At 34.1% G+C, this 20064-nt stretch overlaps 3 protein-coding genes across 6 annotated transcripts; 1 reads left to right on the top strand and 2 right to left on the bottom strand.

The window, feature by feature from the left end:
* Positions 1 to 620: 620 nt before the first annotated feature.
* LOC121733014 (TP53-regulated inhibitor of apoptosis 1-like) lies at positions 621 to 1268 on the bottom strand. Its single transcript, XM_042123082.1, has 2 exons — positions 1028 to 1268; positions 621 to 947 (listed from the first exon to the last, which is right to left on the bottom strand). Exons 1-2 carry the CDS (start codon positions 1172 to 1174, stop codon positions 846 to 848), a joined length of 249 nt encoding a protein of 82 aa, XP_041979016.1. The 5' UTR covers positions 1175 to 1268; the 3' UTR covers positions 621 to 845.
* A 5402-nt stretch (positions 1269 to 6670) lies between these two features.
* Positions 6671 to 9063, bottom strand: LOC121733010 (THAP domain-containing protein 1-like). 4 transcript variants are annotated; one of them, XM_042123078.1, is made up of 5 exons: positions 8714 to 9063; positions 7944 to 8118; positions 7599 to 7697; positions 7029 to 7112; positions 6671 to 6939 (listed from the first exon to the last, which is right to left on the bottom strand). In XM_042123078.1, the coding sequence occupies exons 1-5, from the start codon at positions 8782 to 8784 to the stop codon at positions 6772 to 6774; spliced, it is 597 nt and encodes a 198-aa protein (XP_041979012.1). In that variant the 5' UTR covers positions 8785 to 9063; the 3' UTR covers positions 6671 to 6771. The 4 variants fall into 4 exon arrangements, 3 of the variants coding, with proteins under 3 accessions (XP_041979012.1, XP_041979014.1, XP_041979013.1); XM_042123080.1 differs by having other exon boundaries at positions 6671 to 6935; XR_006036477.1 differs by lacking the exon at positions 7599 to 7697 and having other exon boundaries at positions 8420 to 9063.
* Positions 9064 to 9542: 479 nt separating this feature from the next.
* Positions 9543 to 19291, top strand: LOC121733009 (ESF1 homolog). Its single transcript, XM_042123077.1, has 8 exons — positions 9543 to 10074; positions 10536 to 10659; positions 11010 to 11112; positions 11303 to 11423; positions 11930 to 12120; positions 16984 to 17182; positions 17971 to 18168; positions 18629 to 19291. The coding sequence occupies exons 1-8, from the start codon at positions 9639 to 9641 to the stop codon at positions 19282 to 19284; spliced, it is 2028 nt and encodes a 675-aa protein (XP_041979011.1). The 5' UTR covers positions 9543 to 9638; the 3' UTR covers positions 19285 to 19291.
* The last annotated feature ends 773 nt before the right edge of the window (positions 19292 to 20064 follow it).

Below are 20064 nucleotides of genomic sequence, written 5' to 3'. Positions count from 1 at the left end.
AGGGTTAATAATTAAAAAAAATAGTGAAGTGACTACTGAGTAACCCCCCCCCCCCCTGTTGGAGTTAGCATATTATATATATGGAAATTTTGTATTTGTAAAAACTTATTCTTCGGTAAACTCACAATTGAACAGAAGTTAGTTATATAATTATTCATTGTTTAATTTAAGTCCAGAAGTAAACTAAATTACTATTTAGGATACTAATAAAAATTTACATTGAATTTTTTGACTACAAGTGTTTTTTTACCAAACCATTTTATTGTTTTTGTCAGGTACTGTTTTCATGATAAATTAAAATTGGGTTTCAAGTCAGGTCAGCCAGTAAGTCAAGGTTTCGAGAAATGCATAATAATGAATGTTAACACCTCCATCGTGGGTATCACAGACAATAGATTTTCAATTGTTATGCGGCAGCCGGCTGCCACTTGGGGATTGATGGTTTAACATGTTAGGCTATATTCCAAAATTACTTTAAGGGTTACCAGCTCACTCACATTTTGTAACTATTATGATTATAATACAATTTGTTAAATCTTATGACAAAATTAAACACAATGTCAATGAAAAAAATATACATATATTAAAACTAATATTACACATTTAGCTAATAAATGCATTTATAATTAAAACACAGTAGCCTAAATGTTTGTCTACTTTATACTTTAACATAAGAAAACATTTTAATACTTTAACCTCAGTATAACTATGTTTCAATATTAATATCTGTTTCATGATTGATATTCTTATACCTATTGCGTGTCATGGTGATTTCTTTCTTTCTTCATAGGCAAACTTAGAAAATGAAACATTGGATTAAAAGCACATAGAATGTTGCATATTTGTCAACTGTTATCACTCGATTCAGGTATTTTAAATTCGCTATCTGTTCCCAAGACGTCCTTGTCTATTTCTTTAAAATCAATATTTTGCTGCTTCATTGCCTTCTGTAAAAATAAGAGAAAATAAATCTTTTGGTGTGAAGTAATAAATAATACATATAAATTAACCTAAAACTTGTAATTACCTTAACACACTCCTGATAAACCTTGAATATTCCAGCACACATTGAATCATCGTGATCGCCTTTTAGAAAACGTTCAGAAAACCATGAATTAAAACAGTCGTCATATTTCTTTTTCAAGTCTGTACATTCTTCGCCAATGCTATTCATTTTTAAAAATTCGCAGTATTACGTAACTTTCTTATTTATTTAATAATTAAAGATTTTTATCATTTGGAAAACAGCAAGAACGAATTCGAATTTTGGAATGTCGAGTTGACTAGTGATATTGACAAATCGTCAATCGAATAAAAGGTTTTTTTTTTCTTTTTCTTATTATGGCACTTCGGCTATATAACCATGGCCAGTGTCGAGTATTATAATTTTATAAATGGCGGGAAAACAGTATTGTTGCATACAATTTTCAGCATCATGTCTTTATATCGTCAGGTTAAAAGTTTAGTCAAGTCGAAGTAAAAAGTCAATACAGTCAAGGAGTCAAGTCGGTCGATTCAGTAAAGTGGTAGACGCTTTACTGAAACTTTCGATAGAGTTTTGGAGGGAACACAAAATACCTATCTCGTTTCTGGATATTGCATCACTTTCCTACACTTGTGCACGATAACGAATATCTAATGGTTAAAATATCCTACTAATATTACACATTATAAACCCCATTTACACAATTTTAGGAAAATCATACAAAAACACAACATCACTCTTTCACATTCCCGACAAAACTCGAATAAAATTTTCTATTAAAATCGAAAGTGTTTGGGTTTGGGATAAGTTATATTAAGACTTACTTGAAAAATGAAAAGTAAAGAAAGTGTTAAGTGTAGACCGAGAATAATTAATATTCTCGGTCATAACAGGATGTGACTTTAAAAATTAAAATTGCTTATAAAAATAACAATAGTAGTGACAAATGTTATTAATATCATGAAACCATAAAGGCAGGTAACTACGATGTTGCCACTTTTTAATTTCTTCACTTTTTTGACATACTATAGGTACCCGATACTAGAAATAACGTTAAAAGTTGAAATAAAAAACGATAAAATATGTTATTAATAGACATCGGATTATATCAAAGTGCCGAAATATGCATGCAAATATGCACGAAAAAATGCACCAAATATGCACAATCAAAGGTCACTTAATATTAAAATTTATTATTTTTTTGAAGAGTTTTCCGGTGGTGCCGTTATTAGAAGCGCCAATTTTTATAATTTATTCAGATGCAGGATTTTTCATTTCTTATACAGCACCAATTATAATTTTCTAGCAACATTTTCCGATTGCAATCTTAATGCCCAAGGAAGTTTATTAAGCCCGGCAGCACATTGTCCGAATTCTGATCAGAAACAGTTGAATTTCGCCGGACCGCCACCCCGCACACTATCCGAAATATCCTTACGGCGAGTTCGAGCTCACTCGGCTAAGTACAAAATGTAAGAGACAGCGCGGATGTTCAACTGTTTCGTATCAGAAATTTCGGACTATGTGCGGCCGGGCTAAATCGTTACTTAACTACTTTACTGAAATTTTTTGCTAATGTTGCCAACTACAAAGAAAAATGTTATTGGGTGTATTGCATTTTTTAAATGGAGATGGAGCCACATATTTGAAGTGTTTTGATCTATGATCGTACCTGTTTTGTGGCTCGGTGTGTGGCATGATAGCTAGTTTGGAGACTACGAGACGAACGACGAAACGAAATATTGCCAAAATATGCACTATCGCCTAAAAAGTGCCATTATATGCATTTGCATATGCAAGTATGCAAATGCATATAATCCGATGTCTAGTTATTAATATGGTAAATAGGATTTATAACGGTACTTAAATATAATTATGTTCTTTGTTAACGTTACAACAACCACCAATTATTGCGAATTAAATCGAAGTATCTAAGTATTTTGCTTTTAAACCAATTTCCAAAAAGGAGGAGCGTATACGTTAGGTTGTGGATATTTTTATTATTGTATGTTCGGCGATTATGAACCGATTTTCAAAATTTTTCTTTTGTTGTATAGGGTTTTACTTCAATTTCATACCATGTTCACAAAAGTGGTGACTTGATGATGGAATCCATGAGTAATCGAGGGAACTCTTCAAAATTTATATGAAAACATATAGTGATTTTAATTTAAAGAGAAGTCTCCTAAGCATATTATGCTATCAAAAAATAAGATTTTGCTCCAAGGTATGCTATGATTCTGAAGATACTAAGAGAACTTCGGACTCCTTATAGATAGAAATTTGGGGGTTCCGGCGTTGTTTTAAGAACTGATAACATATGATACTATGTAAATTACATTCCTCATCATCGTCACTACCATCACATCATGCATCATCACGTCGAAAGTCACTAAACAGCCTTTAGAGATGAGCGTTTGAACATTTCAGCATTACTTGATGAACTCCAAGCTTATATAGACGCTGTTATGCATTCGTGCACTAGCCCACAAAAAAAATATGTTTAGTAGTGGACATAGCTGTTATGTTCTTTAGATGATTAAGAACTAGAATTTTGAAACAAACAAAGAAATTTGTGGGGCAAAAAATATGCTTAACAGCGACCATATAGTGAGTATAGGTGTACCAGAATCTGATGGCAAATTTGGATGGCAGATTTTTAAACAATATCCTTGATCATTGGATAATTTTTACTATTTGCATGTAGCACAAAGAGAATTAGCCGCTATAAGAACAAAAAAGGATCAAAATGTTTTATTCCAATTACCCCGGCATTGCTAGAGTCAATTTATTTTCTCACTTTTTGCCATCTGCGAGGCTAAAATGGTCGCTTTGGAGAATCACACTGAGAATCATAATATCATTCACTTTTTTTTTTAAATCGCAAAATGCAAGTCCGCTTGCAATTCATATCTACAACTCGACAAGTCTTTAAATAAACGTGGCGAAAAAAGGAACTAACGCTGCCATCATACAAAAACGTCATTTTTGACAGTTCTCCTTCACGAGCAGTGCCACCGCACACGTTCATATTTATCCTTGTCGCACTGCAGTAATTCGTACTAATTTGACATTTGTCAGTTTGACAGTTTTGACAATTCATTTGCTGAATTGATTGAGAGGAATTGCTAAATGTGACCATTTTAGCCCCGCAGATCCTGGTAGACCTATATAATAATATGCTTGAAGTTCTTTAAGAAATTCTGATGAAGTGGTAGTAAACACAGATAATATGTTTTCATATTAAGAAGGTGTATCCTGGATCTAAAGTCACTAAGCAGAAGAGTCTGAAAACCTTATAAATATCTTAAAAGAGTGACGTTACTATTTTGAACTCTGATGCTCGGAAGTCTGAAGTTAGGCTGTAAGCATGCATCTACGGCAATAATAACGTTATTTTATAACTATATGAATTAAATCGTAAGTTACTAGATGTCGTTAATAAAATATAACGATATCTGTAATCTGGCCTTGTACCATGAAACTATTTTGAGACTCAAACAATCGGACGAGAATGCCGCGTCCTACTCTAACAAACGTGAAAATGCCGTTGTTAGAGCAGGAGGCGGCATTCTCGTCCGATTGTTTGAGTCTCAAAACAATTTCGTAGTAGGCCTACTGGCTATGGCCATTATGAAAATATAATGGTAATGGTACCGGGTACATAACTAGTACGTAACGTTATTTTTTCTGACAATCGGTAACGTTATAAAGCCCTGATTTCAAGTTCAATGCAGCGACTTGAAATAAAAAAAAATATTTAGTTTAGATAAAGGTTTTGACCATAGACATAATATCAAAGATATTTTACTACTAGATAGTGTGATAGCGTGGCCACTACAGTACTTCTCGCTTCAACACTACTGTGTTGCTACCTTAAAAATATGTCCCTAAGTCTCGGGTAAATTCTGCCGATAATTCAAAAGAATTCATGAAATTGTAATTCAATTAAATGTTTGAAAAAGATTTAAAATATTGCATGTCTCGTAATGGTCGAGACTCGAGACGTTTTTAGTTGGAGTTGACTAACTAAAACGTATATTATGTGATATTGAATGTACTGTAACTTCTTGTTGAAAATTCATGTTTCACAGTAATAATCTACACTTTTCATGCACTTATTCCATCATCATCATAAGCCATCAGGTGATGATTTTATCAAATCCGGTCGTGTGAAACATAAATTAATAAAAGTGAAATAAATGCATGAAAAGTGTATATTATTAATTTATTACTGTGAAAAAGTATATGGTGTTGATAATTAACATAACCTCGTCGTGTTGTGATCAAGCAAAGCTTAAGCGGACCCTAAACGGTAATGCAGCATGACACGCATTTATATCATGCGCACTATCATGCGTGTTTTGTGGTCGAAAAATTACAAAGTACAGCACGTAGTTTGCATGTCATTCGCATCAATAAAATATGATCGTGCGTGCATGACAGCACAACGCATGTCATGCTGCATGATCGTCTAGGGTCCCTTTAAGAGCGTTTTCACACGAGACACGACACGACACTACAAAATGCGGTGACGACTACGGGCGCCATACATTTCTATGAACCGTTTTCACACGGCACCGCACGACACACGATTTTGAGACGACAATCCGCTATGTCGTCACGTTTTTTGTCTACAGATAATATATAAATAAATTCTTTATTGAAAAATTGTTAAATAAATAATAAATCATAATCTAACAGCCTGTCAAACTGCATAGCGGTTTTCTGGCGAGCATTTATATTATAATAATTATCACTTGTAATTTACTAACATAGTCATAAGTAACATTGTGTTCTACTAACTCTATATGGATCTGTTCTATGGTCTGAAATAAACTGATATTATTATCATTATTATTATTATTACACCGCCATATTACATTTACATCATACCTAGTATTATAATATGGTAATAATTAACATTTAACATGGGCGTAGCGAGGTTTTTTTATACTATACATAAATAATAATATATTATGACTACGTTTTATAAAAAGCTTAACTATCAGCTTAGGACCCCAACAATTATATATGACATATTTTTAAGAAGTAATGGCTGGTTTACACGAATAAATTGCTTATCGAGGTAACAGCTAAATTTTAACTTAATTTTAAGTTATTAATTGCATGTAAACACAAAATTTAGTAGCAAGTAGCAAGTTCAAATTTAGATAAGTAAGTATAAAGTCATTTAAGTTAAAATCTTGTTGACTACTTATCTACTTAATACGTGTAAACCAGCCATAAGTGAATACGGTGTCGTCGCAGAAATCGTCGCTCGTGTGAAAACGTTCAAACGACAGACTGTGTGACGTCTGTCGTGTAATTTATATTTGTCTATGAATCGTGTCGTGTCGTGTCTCGTGTGAAAACGCCGTTAGACGTTCAAAAGATTTATTGATCCATAACAATATAAGTATTTAAAAAATACTGCGGTATTTACTAATCGCGTAACGAGGAGATTAATTATTATCGTTACGTGATTAGTACTAAATACCCTAACATAAAAAAAATATATTAAAAGTATGTAAATTAAAACTCATTATTCAAATTCACATACTTTATTTTCTATAAAATATAACATTACAAAAAAAACTTAGATGATTGCCTCCCCGGGCATTGTTTATAATATATATTACATATTTATTTTGAGTTAGTTCTAAAAAATGAAACAAAACCATGTAAACAGTAAATATTTATTAATCATTATTTTCACATTTCATGTTCTAGATGTCCGTCGCTGTTTCGGACACAAATTCTCATTATTTTTCTTAAAGCAATTTTCACGACTCCAGTTGTTGGTGTAGTTCGCATTTTATCGGCATTTTAGCTTTTAATTCAACCAGAATATTTTCCAAAACTGCAACCTTCTTCTGCAGTCTTCTCCGCGACTCTCGACTTGCACGCAATTTCTTCAACCGTGTCGCCGAAATCTTTGTTTGCCTTTCTAGCTGAAAATAAATGGCAATTATTACGCCTTGTATAATATGTTTTTTTATTTTTATAAAAAACTTGATTAACAAGTTTTTAATTCAATCACCTTAAGTTGAACATCTCTCAACTCGCGCTCAAGATCACACTTTTTCACCTCGAGACAACTTTGTGGTTTTGTTGATACCAGCTTCTAAAACATAAAAAAAAACATGGAGTTAAAAAAAAGGAGCAAAACAAAAAAAAAGCACCTGATATCTAATACGGAGCGTATAATTGCAGCATGACATACATTAACGTGACAGATTTAATTGTTGCATAACATGCCGATCTCAAAACAATCATGCGTGCATGTCATGCACATATTGCAGGACGAAAACTTGAACAACTTGTCAATCAATGTACAGCACGTAGTTAGCATGGCATTAGCATCAATTAATACGATAAACAATCATGCGGTTGGTTCCTTAAATAATCATAGATTTGGATTAATTATTTTACACTACTGATGTAACTACTAATTATGTTAAGATTATGAAGGAAGGAATGCAAACTATGAAGGAATATACTTAAAAACTTTTATTACAACTACCATGTTTTGGTTCAAATTTTCTTTGCATACTAGTCTTATTACATAAAAAAATATATGCATGAATTCTTACCAAACAACCAAACATACCTTTTTTGGCTGTCTTCTCTCTTGCAAAACATAATCAGCCTTTCTTTTCACTGTTCTTTGCACTGAAGCAATAGAAGAATCATTTGGAATTTCTTTCATCTGCAAAAATAATTACTTAGTTATTATTTATTAACACAAAAAAACTTAACATAAGTAATTGCAAAAACACAAAACCAATTACCTATTTGATTTCAGAATTTTGAAACGTTATAAAGTTTAATAATAAATAGTAAAATTAGTAAACTAAATGTTATTAAAAACAAACAAAATTATTTATTTTTTATAACAAAGATGCCACCACCACACTATTTCCCTCATCGCTTTGAAATCAAATTGAGCGCTTACATGAATTTGTTTTTCAGGAATAGTTCCAGGTTTTAAATATTTTCTTCTTTTTGAGGTAGTAAAAGATCCATCTTCAAAATGTATTGAACACACTTTTGAACTTCCTTTTGGCTGCCAGTTTGAACGTCCAGTTGCTGCCACCCATACACTCCGTGCATTGGGTTCGGTGGGAAAACTAAAAATAATAATTATTAACTATTATTTTAATGACTTTAGATCTAGTTGTTGGAAAATATTATTATTTTCCAACATAGTTGTTTAAGATCTAGTCATCTAAAAAAACTGTATTCTAGACACTTTGTTAACTAAGTAGCATAGAGATTTTTTTTCCTAAATCTTGGCCAGTTGTTTCATATTAATGAGGGAATTTCACACAACTCTACTAAAATATAATATATTGAATATCAGTTCGCTATTTACTTGGATTATGGATTATTACAAAATTAAACAAATAAATAAATATGTTCCCTACATACGGATTTTTTGGTTTGATCCATCCACGATGTTAGCTATGTAACAATACCTCAATAATAACAAAGACGACACAACACAATATTTTTAATTTATCCGGGAGATAATTTTGTCGACATGGCAATACAGCTTTCAATAATGATACGAGGTTTGAGGTTATGATAAATTACCTATTTCCGAAATTAAAGCAGACCTGTGTGAATTTGTTTAAGGAATTGTCAGAAACAAAATAAACACTCACTTTCATTCTAATTAGTACGTGAAACTCTAAGAAAAACAACATTTATAGCGGTACTTACGCATAAAACGTCAATCCAGGTATTTGTTGTTCGCTACGGCTCTTACAGCCAAGAATGGAACATCCCACCATCACAATCGAAGGAGTTTTCCTCGCCACTTAATATAATAACTCTTTTAAATTCTCCTTTTTCACTTTAACACAAAAAACAGTTAAAAATCACAGCGCGTCTATTTGTTTGGCAACTAATTGTCAACTGAACACAGTTGCCAAACAAAAAACCCGGCCATACCGAAAGGGACAAAAAAAAAGTCATGCGTCTCTTTCATACATTAGTTAATTTGTATTGAGCTATCACTTTCTAACAATTCGTGACGTCATCGCTATCCATCTAGAAGTAAAATATCTTTGCATAATATAGTATATATTATGTCTATGGTTTTGACGGAGTTTTTGGGAAAATGTGAAAGAGTGATGTTGTGTTTTTATATTATTTTCCTAAAATTGTGTTATCTGGGTTTTTAATGTGTAATATTGGTAGGATATTAACCATTAAATATTCGTTATCGTGCACAAGTGTGGGAAAGTGATGTAGTAACCAGAAACGTAATCTTTTGTGTTCCCTCAAAAACTCCATCAAAAGTTTCAGTAAAGCGTCCTACCACTTTATTGAATCGACCGACTTGACTTCTTGACTGTATTGACTTTATACTTAGACTTTGGATCTGACTGACCTGACGATAATATATAAAAAATTGTATTAAAGAATATTGTTTTCCCGCCATAATATTATACTCGACACTGGCCATGGTTATAGCCGAAGTGCCATTATATGAAAAAAAAAAAGGTTTTGACATATGTTTGACACCAAAATATTGCCTCATTTTTTGAGGTTATGTTTTCAGTCTTGCACTTGTACCTGTATACTATTTTATTGACTGTTAATTTTTTGATTTTAGTTCTCAGTAAGAAAAAGTATATTTAAAATGGGCGATATACTAAAGGATAGTCGTTTCACGAAGTATCTAAACGATCCTCGTTATAAACAGATACCTAAACATGAAAGAAAAGTTAAAATAGATAAAAGGTTTCAGTCCATGTTCAGTGATGATAAGTTTAAAGTAAAATATAGTGTAGATAAGCGTGGAAGACCTATCAACGAAACATCTACGGAGAATTTACGAAAGTACTACGATTTAGATGATTCCGAAGACAGTTCTGAAGATGACCAGCAGCAGGACGATCAAGGAACAAATCAAGAAGAAAACGAACCAGGACGTTTTGTGAAACGAGTTGACAAACACAAAGAAAAAGAAACAGACCCCGTAAAATTTCAGAATGACAAACTTATTCGAGGAGCCCTAGATTCTAAAACAAAAACGAGATTGCTTGATTTAGACATTGACTACGCTAGAGGAGAAGGTTATTATTCTTTGTTAAAGTTTTATAATGAAGTAGATTACCTTAATTGATTGCCTTCGCAATTTCTTCCAAAAATTCCTCATATAATCACCCTTGTCAACATATCCTCAATAAATAATTATGCTCTTTGAGCATATATATATTTTTTTTCATTTATATTCATGAATCTTTTTGTTAACAAATTATACATAGATATTATTAGGGGCCATGCACATATTATTATGTCTACAAAATTTAGACTTCTTGAAACCATCTCATCAACCAGAAGAAGTCAAAATTTTGTAGACATAATAATAAAATATTTTGAATGACATAATCATGCTTCTTTGTAAACCTTTAACATGTATTTTCACATTTAGGAAGGTATTTTATTTTTTAAATATTACTGTAACAACAACATTACTACAGTGTCAGGAGACCTCTTCTGGTTATTTTATGATAAATCCAATATGATGTTTTAGGTGTGCTAGTAACTGATTCTTCTAGTGATGAAGAAAGTAGTGAGGGTGAGGATGAGAGTGAGCTGGAACATGAGTGGGGAGAACTCGATGCTGATGCTGAAACTACTGATGAATCTACCAAAAGGTAATAATAGAGTAAGAGAGAAAAAGCATGATGAAGCCATCGATCGTGGAATAACGAGACACAATAGCTTGTATATTGTTATCGCGGCCGGATGCGGCCGCCTAGGGCTTCATGAATTAAATTGTTAGGTTTGTAAATTGTTACGAAGGCCAACTTTATTATTTTTCATCCAGCACTTGGTATGCCCATCTATCTAATGACTAGGTGCAGTTGTATAATTTGAAAAATAAAATAGGGTAGAATACTAAATAGAAAAAACAAGAAACTTTTTCTTTTTCCAAAATGCGTACTGCATACCTATTCATAGCTAATGTAATTTTGATGAATAATGTTATTAAATATATTTCCAGAATCGCTATCTGCAACATGGATTGGGACAACATTAAGGCAACGGATCTCATGGTGCTTCTGAGCTCATTTCTACCACCGGGAGGTGTTATTCATCATGTTACGGTATTTATTATACAAATTTCACATAAAAAAATTGAGTTTGATTATGCAATGCAGGTATGAAAGTGTACAATAACCCAGTTACAGTTACAGAAAGTTAAAAGTAAAAAAGACAGCAAAGAAATAGATATTATTTACTAATGTACTATTATTTTGTTTAGCAATTTGCAATAAAGATTTGATAACATTTTAGATTTATCCTTCGGAGTATGGTTTGAAGAGAATGCAAGAGGAAGAAGTGAGGGGCCCGATTGAACTGACAGAAGATAAACAGCATGACAGTGGTCTCTCCGATGATGGTGGAAATGAGGAAGGTAAGACACTTTTCTAATTTATTTTATTTTATTAAGCCTTTTGCTTCTCAATTTTTGTTGTGAGAGGTGTTAAATTATAATCTCGTAATTTAGTGTACCAGTTAGCAAAGTCATTCTCCAGCTCTTTCCAATATTTTCTATCATATCTATTCTTGTCTAGTAGTATCCAGCCACTGAACTCCAGCGTCTTATTTAGTAGGATTTATAATATTAGCTATAACCTAATGCTGGCTTTCTCATGGCGCGTGATATCACGAGCCGCGCCGCGCGAGCTCGAGCCACGCGCCGTGTGAAGGGGGTGGCTTGAGGTAGCGCGGGCTGGCTCGACAACTTAAAAGTCGCGGCTTTGCCCGCCTCGAGCGGCTCGTAATATAACGCGCCATGAGAACAGGCGCGTGGACTCGCCTGTTGGCTCGTGCTCGCTCATACAAATCGGCTCGGCGCGGCGCGGCTCGTGATATCACGCGCCGTGTGAAGCCAGCATAACTCACAAACAAATATTTCAGGATCAACATACCACATGGAGAAGCTGAGGCGTTACCAGCTAAACCGTCTGAAGTACTACTACGCGGTGGTGGACTGTGACACCGTCGCCACGGCCGACAAGTTGTACAGCGAGTGCGACGGCCTCGAGTACGAGAGCAGCGCCACCAAACTCGACATGAGGTTTATACCCGACGACGTGGAATTCGATCAGGTACCATAGGAGTCGTAGGTTACACGCTCAATCTGCATCAGTTGAGTCCATCAATCTGAGATTGACGCCAGATTAATGGCTAAAAAGTACAAAAAAAGATGTATCAGTCCATCAATCCGTGGGTTACACATTCAGTTTCGCATCAATCTTTACCAGATTGATAAATCGGAGTAATGAGAAACTGAATTTGTGTAACAGAGAAGTGTATTCATAGGCAGATGACGGATCTATGTAATTTGGTCGTGATATCAAACCCATCTGCCATATCACAGCTAACACTGAATTTACATAATCCGACCAATTGACGTAAGTCCATCAATTGTCTATGAATCAGTTTCTTCGACGGTACAACAAAAACAGTTAAAACTTGGTTTTCTATTTTTTAAAAAATCCAGTGCCCGAGTGCGAATTATTTTGCCTTGACTCATCGCAAACAACTAGATGTGAAAGTTAATCTTTTGTAGGTCCATGTTATCTTTCTCGCTTCTACATGCAAAGAATCCTTACTAATATTGTAAATGCAAAAGTGTGTTACCTCTTCACGCCTAAACGACTAAATTGATTTATATGCCTCAGCTCTGTAGTGTAGTATAGAGATAATGAGACGGAAAGAACTTAGGAGTTAGGATAGTTTTTGTTGCATAATGATGTACGGTTTCCAGGCGATAAATCAATTTCGGCCTTGGGCATTTTCAAAAAAACGTGTACCCTTGCAAAAATATGTCTATATTTTTTAAGGTCATTTATTTACCTTTTTTTGAATGTCATATACAAGGAAAAATATTGAACTAATGGAATAAGTTAAAAAGAACGCTGAAAACGTTATATTATTCTGATATTATTGAAACAAAATCGAATTTTCGACGAAACAGATTCCGTTGTGCGACTAAATGTAAAATATAATTTAATACAAAAAAATACAGCAATAAATGGATTTCTTCGTTAATTTAATCTAGTGAAATGCATATTTAATTGTTTATTAAAAAAAATTTAGATAATTTCAAGGATCAACAAGAGTAGCAATTATTTTTAATCCATAGTGTGACTATGTGACCCAACCACTACGTTATTTTTCATTTTTTTACATGAGTAAGTAATATTTAACATATTTAAAGGAGTTTTTATAACACAAAAACCTTTTATTTAAACATTTTTATTGTTGCACTACTTATAAAAGTAAAAAATTCTTTGATTTCATAGATTTAACTTCAATAATTAGAGGGACGAACATCTCATAATCATAAAGATGTGTTCACATGTCTACGAATTCCTAAGTTATTAATGACATCGGATTATATGCACGATCAAAGTGCCGAAATATCCATGCAAATATGCACGAAAAATGGTCGAAAAATGCACAAAATATGCACAATCAAAAGTCACTTAATATTAAAATTTATTATTTTTTTGAAGACTTTTCCGGTAGTGACATTAATAAAAGCGCCAATTTTTATAATTTCATAAAATCCAGGATTTTTAATTTCTTGAAATAAAGACTTTTTATTTATTTATTATACGCCAATAATAATTTTCTACCAACATTTTCCGATTGCAATCTTAATGCCCATGGAAGTTAAACTACCGAAATATGCACTATCAACGAAAAATTGCCAAAATATGCACTATCGCCTAAAAAGTGACATTATATGCATTTGCATATGCAAGTATGCAAATGCATATAATCTGATGTCTAGTTATTATAAATCTGCAAATATCAACGACACAAAATGATTTTCAACTTTACTGATAGAAAAGTAGTGGAAATAAAATCAAAATTTTTAAAAAACATAAAACTTTTAGGTACTTAAATTTTAAATAGTATATTTGTTATTGTTAAGTAAAGTCGACGCCTTTATGATTTGGCTGTAGCGATATCGATTTTTCTCAGCAATAACTAAAGCTAAGAAATTAAAGTTCATTGGCAGTATTTATCATGTCTTTGTCTTTGATTTACCCATAGCATAACACGATTGGTCAACTTTTATAACACAGAATAATCAATCAAATAGACCTGTGTAAAAAAAAAGGATTCCTATTTTTCCCTACAGAGGAGAGTGATTTAAGCTTCCAAAAATGTACATGGATTGGTTCAAGCATACACTTTAATTTGCCCATAGCTTATATGAAATGTATTTATGGTTTTTAAATTACGCGACAAAACTATTTTGTCGCTTACGCCCTTTCCATTTTTTGCTGTTCCATTGCTTGTTTTCTGTGAGAGGCCGGGCCGGCCTTTCATAGAAAACTAGCAATCTAAAACATATCCAAAACGGTTTTTTACTTTAACGCGGCGTCACCTTAACACATAAGTAATAAAAAATATATTTGTACGTTAATCGTACCAGTTTAAAAATCTCCAATTTTCTTAATAAAATCTGTGAATAAAAAAATAATTAATTTAAAATGTGAACTAAGCCTTATGCTTTCCGCCTGTTGTGACTTGTCCGTTCCATTATATGTGACCATACGAAAAGTCACAAGTCGGAAGTCACGTAATATTACTTTCTTTTACTTTTAAAGTGTTTGTAAATAACCGATAATAGTTATCACAATTTCATTTTTTATACTAAATACTAAACTAATTTTGCAACGTGTCAACAGTAAAAACAGTTGGAGAAAGTATAATAATGCTTACAAAATATGGTCACTTATCTGAACAAATAAACCGTTCCTGAAGAACCATCCAACCTGCGTCCGCGTCTTGTAGCAGATTTTTAACTACTAAATTTAAATTGAAGTTTCTCGATGTACAATGAAATATAGTGCTATCATTTAGTGCCGAAAATATTTTTGTAGTATGTTTATAAAACTAAAAAAAACGGTCACTAAACCGAACATTCCGGCCGGGTTGTTTTTTCATGATTATAATTTTAATTAATTTGTAGTTAAATTATGTTAGATTTTTCAATAACAAGACATTCAATTGATACATTAAGTATTTAAGAATCTAACATATGTTTTTTAAGTAACTTACTTTAAGAAAAAAAATAGTTATTAAAGATTTTGTTACAACTTCTGGGAAGGGGACAGGTGAATTTAATAGGTTTCGGTACTTAAAAACCCTTATAAATCTCATACTAAATAAAATTATATACAAACGTGAATGTATTTTAATAAAAGAAAACTTGTTTATGCTCCTACATTAAAATTACAAAATGTTAGTATGTAATTTTTTACAAATAATCTGTAGCGAAGTCAAGGGACAAGGTAAAAACCAGGGGTACACATTTTTTTGAAAATGCCCCCTTACGAAGTAGCGGGCATCATGTACCATCGAGGAAATTGATTCCTAGGCAGTTGACAGACCAACGTCATTTGGTCGGATCATGTCAATTCAATGTTATGTGATCTGTCGGCTGGGTTTGACTTAACGTGACCAAACTACATAGGTCCCCAGTCTGCACAGGAATCAACTTCTTTGAGTATGCATACCTAGGCTTCAGTCCCGAAATCACACGGAGGGCGCCTCAAAAACCGAGCGGCATAATACCATCGAGGAAATTGATTCCTACGGACGGACCTATGTCATTTGGTCGGCTCATGGCAATTCAATGTTGATTCTGATCAGTCGGCTGGGTTTGACGTAACGCGACCAAACTACGTAGGTCCCCCATCTGCCTAGGAATCAACTTCTTTTTTTTTATGAAATAAGGGAGCATCAAAAGAGCTGCAGGTGCGTTGCCGGCCTTTTAAGAAAGAATAGAGTAATAGGGGAGGGTAGGGATGGGAAGGGAATAGGGGAGGGTAGGAAAGGGAATAGGGTCTTGGGCCTCTGGTAAACTCACTCACTCGGCGAAACACAGCGCAAGCGCTGTTTCACGCCGGTTTTCTGTGAGAACGTGGTATTTCTCCGGTCGAGCCGGCCCATTCGTGCCGAAGCATGGCTCTCCCACGTATAAACTTCTCTGATAGTACTATCAGAGAAGTTGATTCCTATGCAAATCGGGGACCTAAGTAGTTTGGTTGCGTTACGTCAAACCCAGCTGACAGATCACAATTAACCATAGACTTAAGAGGATACACCAGGGGCTAGAGAAATGAAAAGAAAGTACGTGTAATATCTATAGCTGTCTCCCTTACCTCAAGCCTATACCGCAGAACGCGATAGAGACAACTGCTGAAAATCCAGAAAATCAACGATTCGTTGTCCCCTGATTCCTTCTCCAAAACTTAACCGATTCAAGTAGTTTTTTCATTAAAGATTTAAAAAAGGCTTGAGCTGTGTTCCTATGTTTTGCTTTTTTTTGTATAATCTAGCCAAATCTGTTTTCTGGACGTTTGAACACAGCGGAAAATCTGGCCATTTTTTTAGGTTTTTGAACGTTTATATCTTATTTAATAATTAAATTATGAAAAAAAAGAAAACAGGGACCATTGTATTAGTGGCCGTAGATATTCAGGAAAAAAATTATAACTCTACTAGCATTATCCAGGGAGGAAACAGGAGACAACGTTTGTATGGAAAAAATGGCGGTGTGGAATCCTCTTAATATATACGAATTAACATTGAATTGACATATTCGACCAAATAACTGTCAATTGCATAGGAATCAACTTCCTCGATCGAGACTGAAGCCTTATATTATACTAGATGACGCCCGCAACTCCGTTGCGCCAAAATTCGTTTATCGCGCGGGAACCGTACATTTTTCCGGGGAAAAAAGTATCCTATGTTCTTTCCCTTTTAAAGTATATCCGTACCCAGCAAAATCGGTTTAGCGGTTTTGGCGTGAATAGGTAATAGACAGACAGACATACTTTCGCATTTATAATATTAAGTATGGAGAAGTATGGATTTGTATTTTGTATACTAGGAAAGGAGGGTATGATATTTTTACTGTAACAAACCACATGTCTTTTCAGGAGCAGCGAGAGAGGTGTGACAAACTGCCGGACCTTAAGAAGTACAAGCCGCGGCTGTTTACGACGACGGCGCTGCAGCAGGCCAAGGTGGATCTGACGTGGGACACCACCAACCCCAACCGCACAGAGGCCATCCGGGACGCGCTCACAGGGAATATCAACGATGACCTTAACGAGTACCTGGCTTCGAGTAGTGAAGGTATGGATATGTCCATGCCTACTGTAGGCCTACTACGAAACTATTTTGAGACTCAAACAATCGGACGAGAATGCTGCGTCCTGCTCTAACAACGTCATTTCACGTTTGTTAGAGTAGGACGCAACATTTTCGTCCGATTATTTGAGTCTCAAAACAGTTTCATGGTACAAGGCCAGGGACGGATTTATATTTTTATGAGTATATATTTTTTTTACATAAATCCAGAGCTGTACTCCATGCTCTTGACTCGGAAAAATGTTTTTAATTTTGGTTAGGACAATGCAGGCTGAAAAATGTCTTACATTAAATATGATGGTCCATGCTTTAGAAGTTGTTAAAAATAGGTCCTGCACCATATCTCTTGTCAGTTGTAACTCGTGTTGGTCATCCGTACCACTGGCTATGCGAGCAAAGGAGCAGGGTGTAACAAAAATAAGTGATAATACTTTAGGGTGTGTATGTGTTCCTTGTAGAGAGTTCACTGTGAAAGTAGCAGCTCTGAAAGACGATATTTTTTTTCACTTTTGTATAGGCAAGGGCCGAGTTTCCGCATACAAAAGTAAAAAAAAATTTTTGTCTTTCAGCGCTGCTACTTTCACAGTGAACTCTCTACAAGGAATACGTACACACCCTAAAGTATTATTACTTATTTTTGTTACACCCTGTATATTAGAATATTAATTTAATTTATTATTTAATTAACCCATAACTAAAATACACCTCGTGACTCTCTCACGAATACATATCTATTTTATTGTTAAAATATAAAACTAATTGTAAAATTTCAGATGAAGCGTCAGAAAAGGAAGATTTACCCCAATCGGATAATGAAACTGATGATCCCATACAAAAGTATAAAATGTTGTTACAAGACATTGAAAAGAAAGAGGAAAAGAAAAACAACAAAGACATGGAGATGGAAATTAGCTGGGGAGTCGGGATCAAGGAGAAGGCTGAGGAGTTAATCAAGAAAAAGATCAACGAAGGTGAGTAAAATACAGATACTCAGCTACAATGTTACCTTGTCACATTTGAAGACCTGAGTGGAAGAACACAATAAGTAACAGTAAAAATGCCGTTTTTTGCATTAAGGCTGAAAAAATGATTTCAAATAAAAAAATGTGCATTTTGTGTGTAGCCAGATACATTACAAGGTGATGAAGTAAATAAGTTACAAGGTATGTTCAAATTGTGAGGGAAAAAATTTGTAAATGTTACAAATTAATGTTACTTATTGTATTCTTCAACTCACGTATTCACTTACATTTGAAAAGGTTTGTAATACAAGGATAAAACGTAAAATAGAATTTTCAATATTTATTGTTTTACTATTTTTAATTGCACGGGAGAAAATTAATACGTAAGCGTAATCTTTGCTTTCACTGTGAAAGAACATTACTATTAATCATAAACATAAACATACTATCATATTTTATTTAATTTCAGACACGAAGACTTTGACGCCTTTCGAAAAAATCATACAGAAGAGAAAGGAAAAGAAGAAGCAGAGGAAAATGCAAAAGAAACAAAACACAGAAGACGGCGACGGCGTCGATAGTGATGACGACGTGCCGTCAGACGTCGACATGAACGACCCCTACTTCGCAGAAGAATTCAACAAACCAGAATTCAAGAGTAAAAAGTCTAAAAACAAGAAAGAATCCAGCGACGAACGATCCGATGCAGAAGAAGAGAAGAGAAAAGCAGAACTGGAACTCCTTCTCGACGACGACGATGGCAAAGAACATTTCAGCCTCAAGAAAATACAAGAGTCGGAGGACGCGAGCAAGAAATCCAAAAGGAAAAAGAAGCTGCGGGAAAAAATGAAGGAACAAAAGGAAAAGTTGCCCGATTTCGATATGGATCTCAACGACAATAGATTCGCCGCTTTGTACGAGTCGCACCATTTCAATATAGACCCTAGTGACCCTAATTTCAAAAAGACGAAGAATATGGAGAAGCTGATACAAGAGAAATTAAAGAGGAGACCCGTCGATTTACCGGACTCGGTACCCACGCCAAAAAAATGTAAGGAAGACATTGAACTAGACATTTTAGTGAAAAATATCAAGAGAAAGTCGAAAAATATTAAAAGTAAATAAATTTTAATCAGACTTTAGTGTATTATTGCCTGTTTTTACAACATAGGTATAAAACGCAAAATACAATCTAAACATAAAACTTCTTAATGATGTTTATCATGGGCGTACCCAAGTAGGGGTAGGGGGACAGCTGCCTCTTCCCCCCCCCCCCCTGGAAGATAAAATAAACGTAAATTTTCCTAACAAGTGGGAATAAAAACGTGTTTCCTACTCTGCGCAAAATAAAGTGTTGGAAACAAAATGTCACTTCAGTCAGATTAATAAGTCAATTTTCATGTTTTAATATACCAGACCGGCCATCTTCTCGAAACAGGTATGCTATAAAAAATAAAAATAAAAAATGTTTTATTTCTGAGTAAATTTGAATCAAATTTTTTCAGAATGTCTACCTGATGCCTACCACCGGTTCGGGAACTACCCCGGCGAGAAGAACCGGCGTAAGAAACTCGCACGCTGCCCTCTCCCTAGCTAAAATCCTGGGTACGCTCATGTTGATAGTTCAAAATCCCTTTTCTTTTGATTGGTTTGTTTTGGATAACTGTAATATCGACATACTTGGCGGTAAGTGGTAACTATGACAATTTTTACCAGGATCTGATGACAATTTTTGACAGCAGATTTTAAAAAAATATCCTTGATCATTGGATAAATTTTTATATTTGCAAAAACTGTTAAATTGTTAAAACACATAATCAGCCGCTATAAGAAAAACAAAAAGATCAAAATGTTTTATTCCAATTACCCCGGTATTGCTAGAGTCAATTTATTTTCTCACATTTT

Source organism: Aricia agestis, chromosome 13 (assembly GCF_905147365.1).
Source record: "Aricia agestis chromosome 13, ilAriAges1.1, whole genome shotgun sequence".
NCBI classification, from domain to species: Eukaryota; Metazoa; Arthropoda; class Insecta; order Lepidoptera; family Lycaenidae; genus Aricia; species Aricia agestis.
The sequence above is the reverse complement of the archived record's forward strand: the minus strand, read 5'-3'. Positions and strand labels throughout refer to the sequence as shown.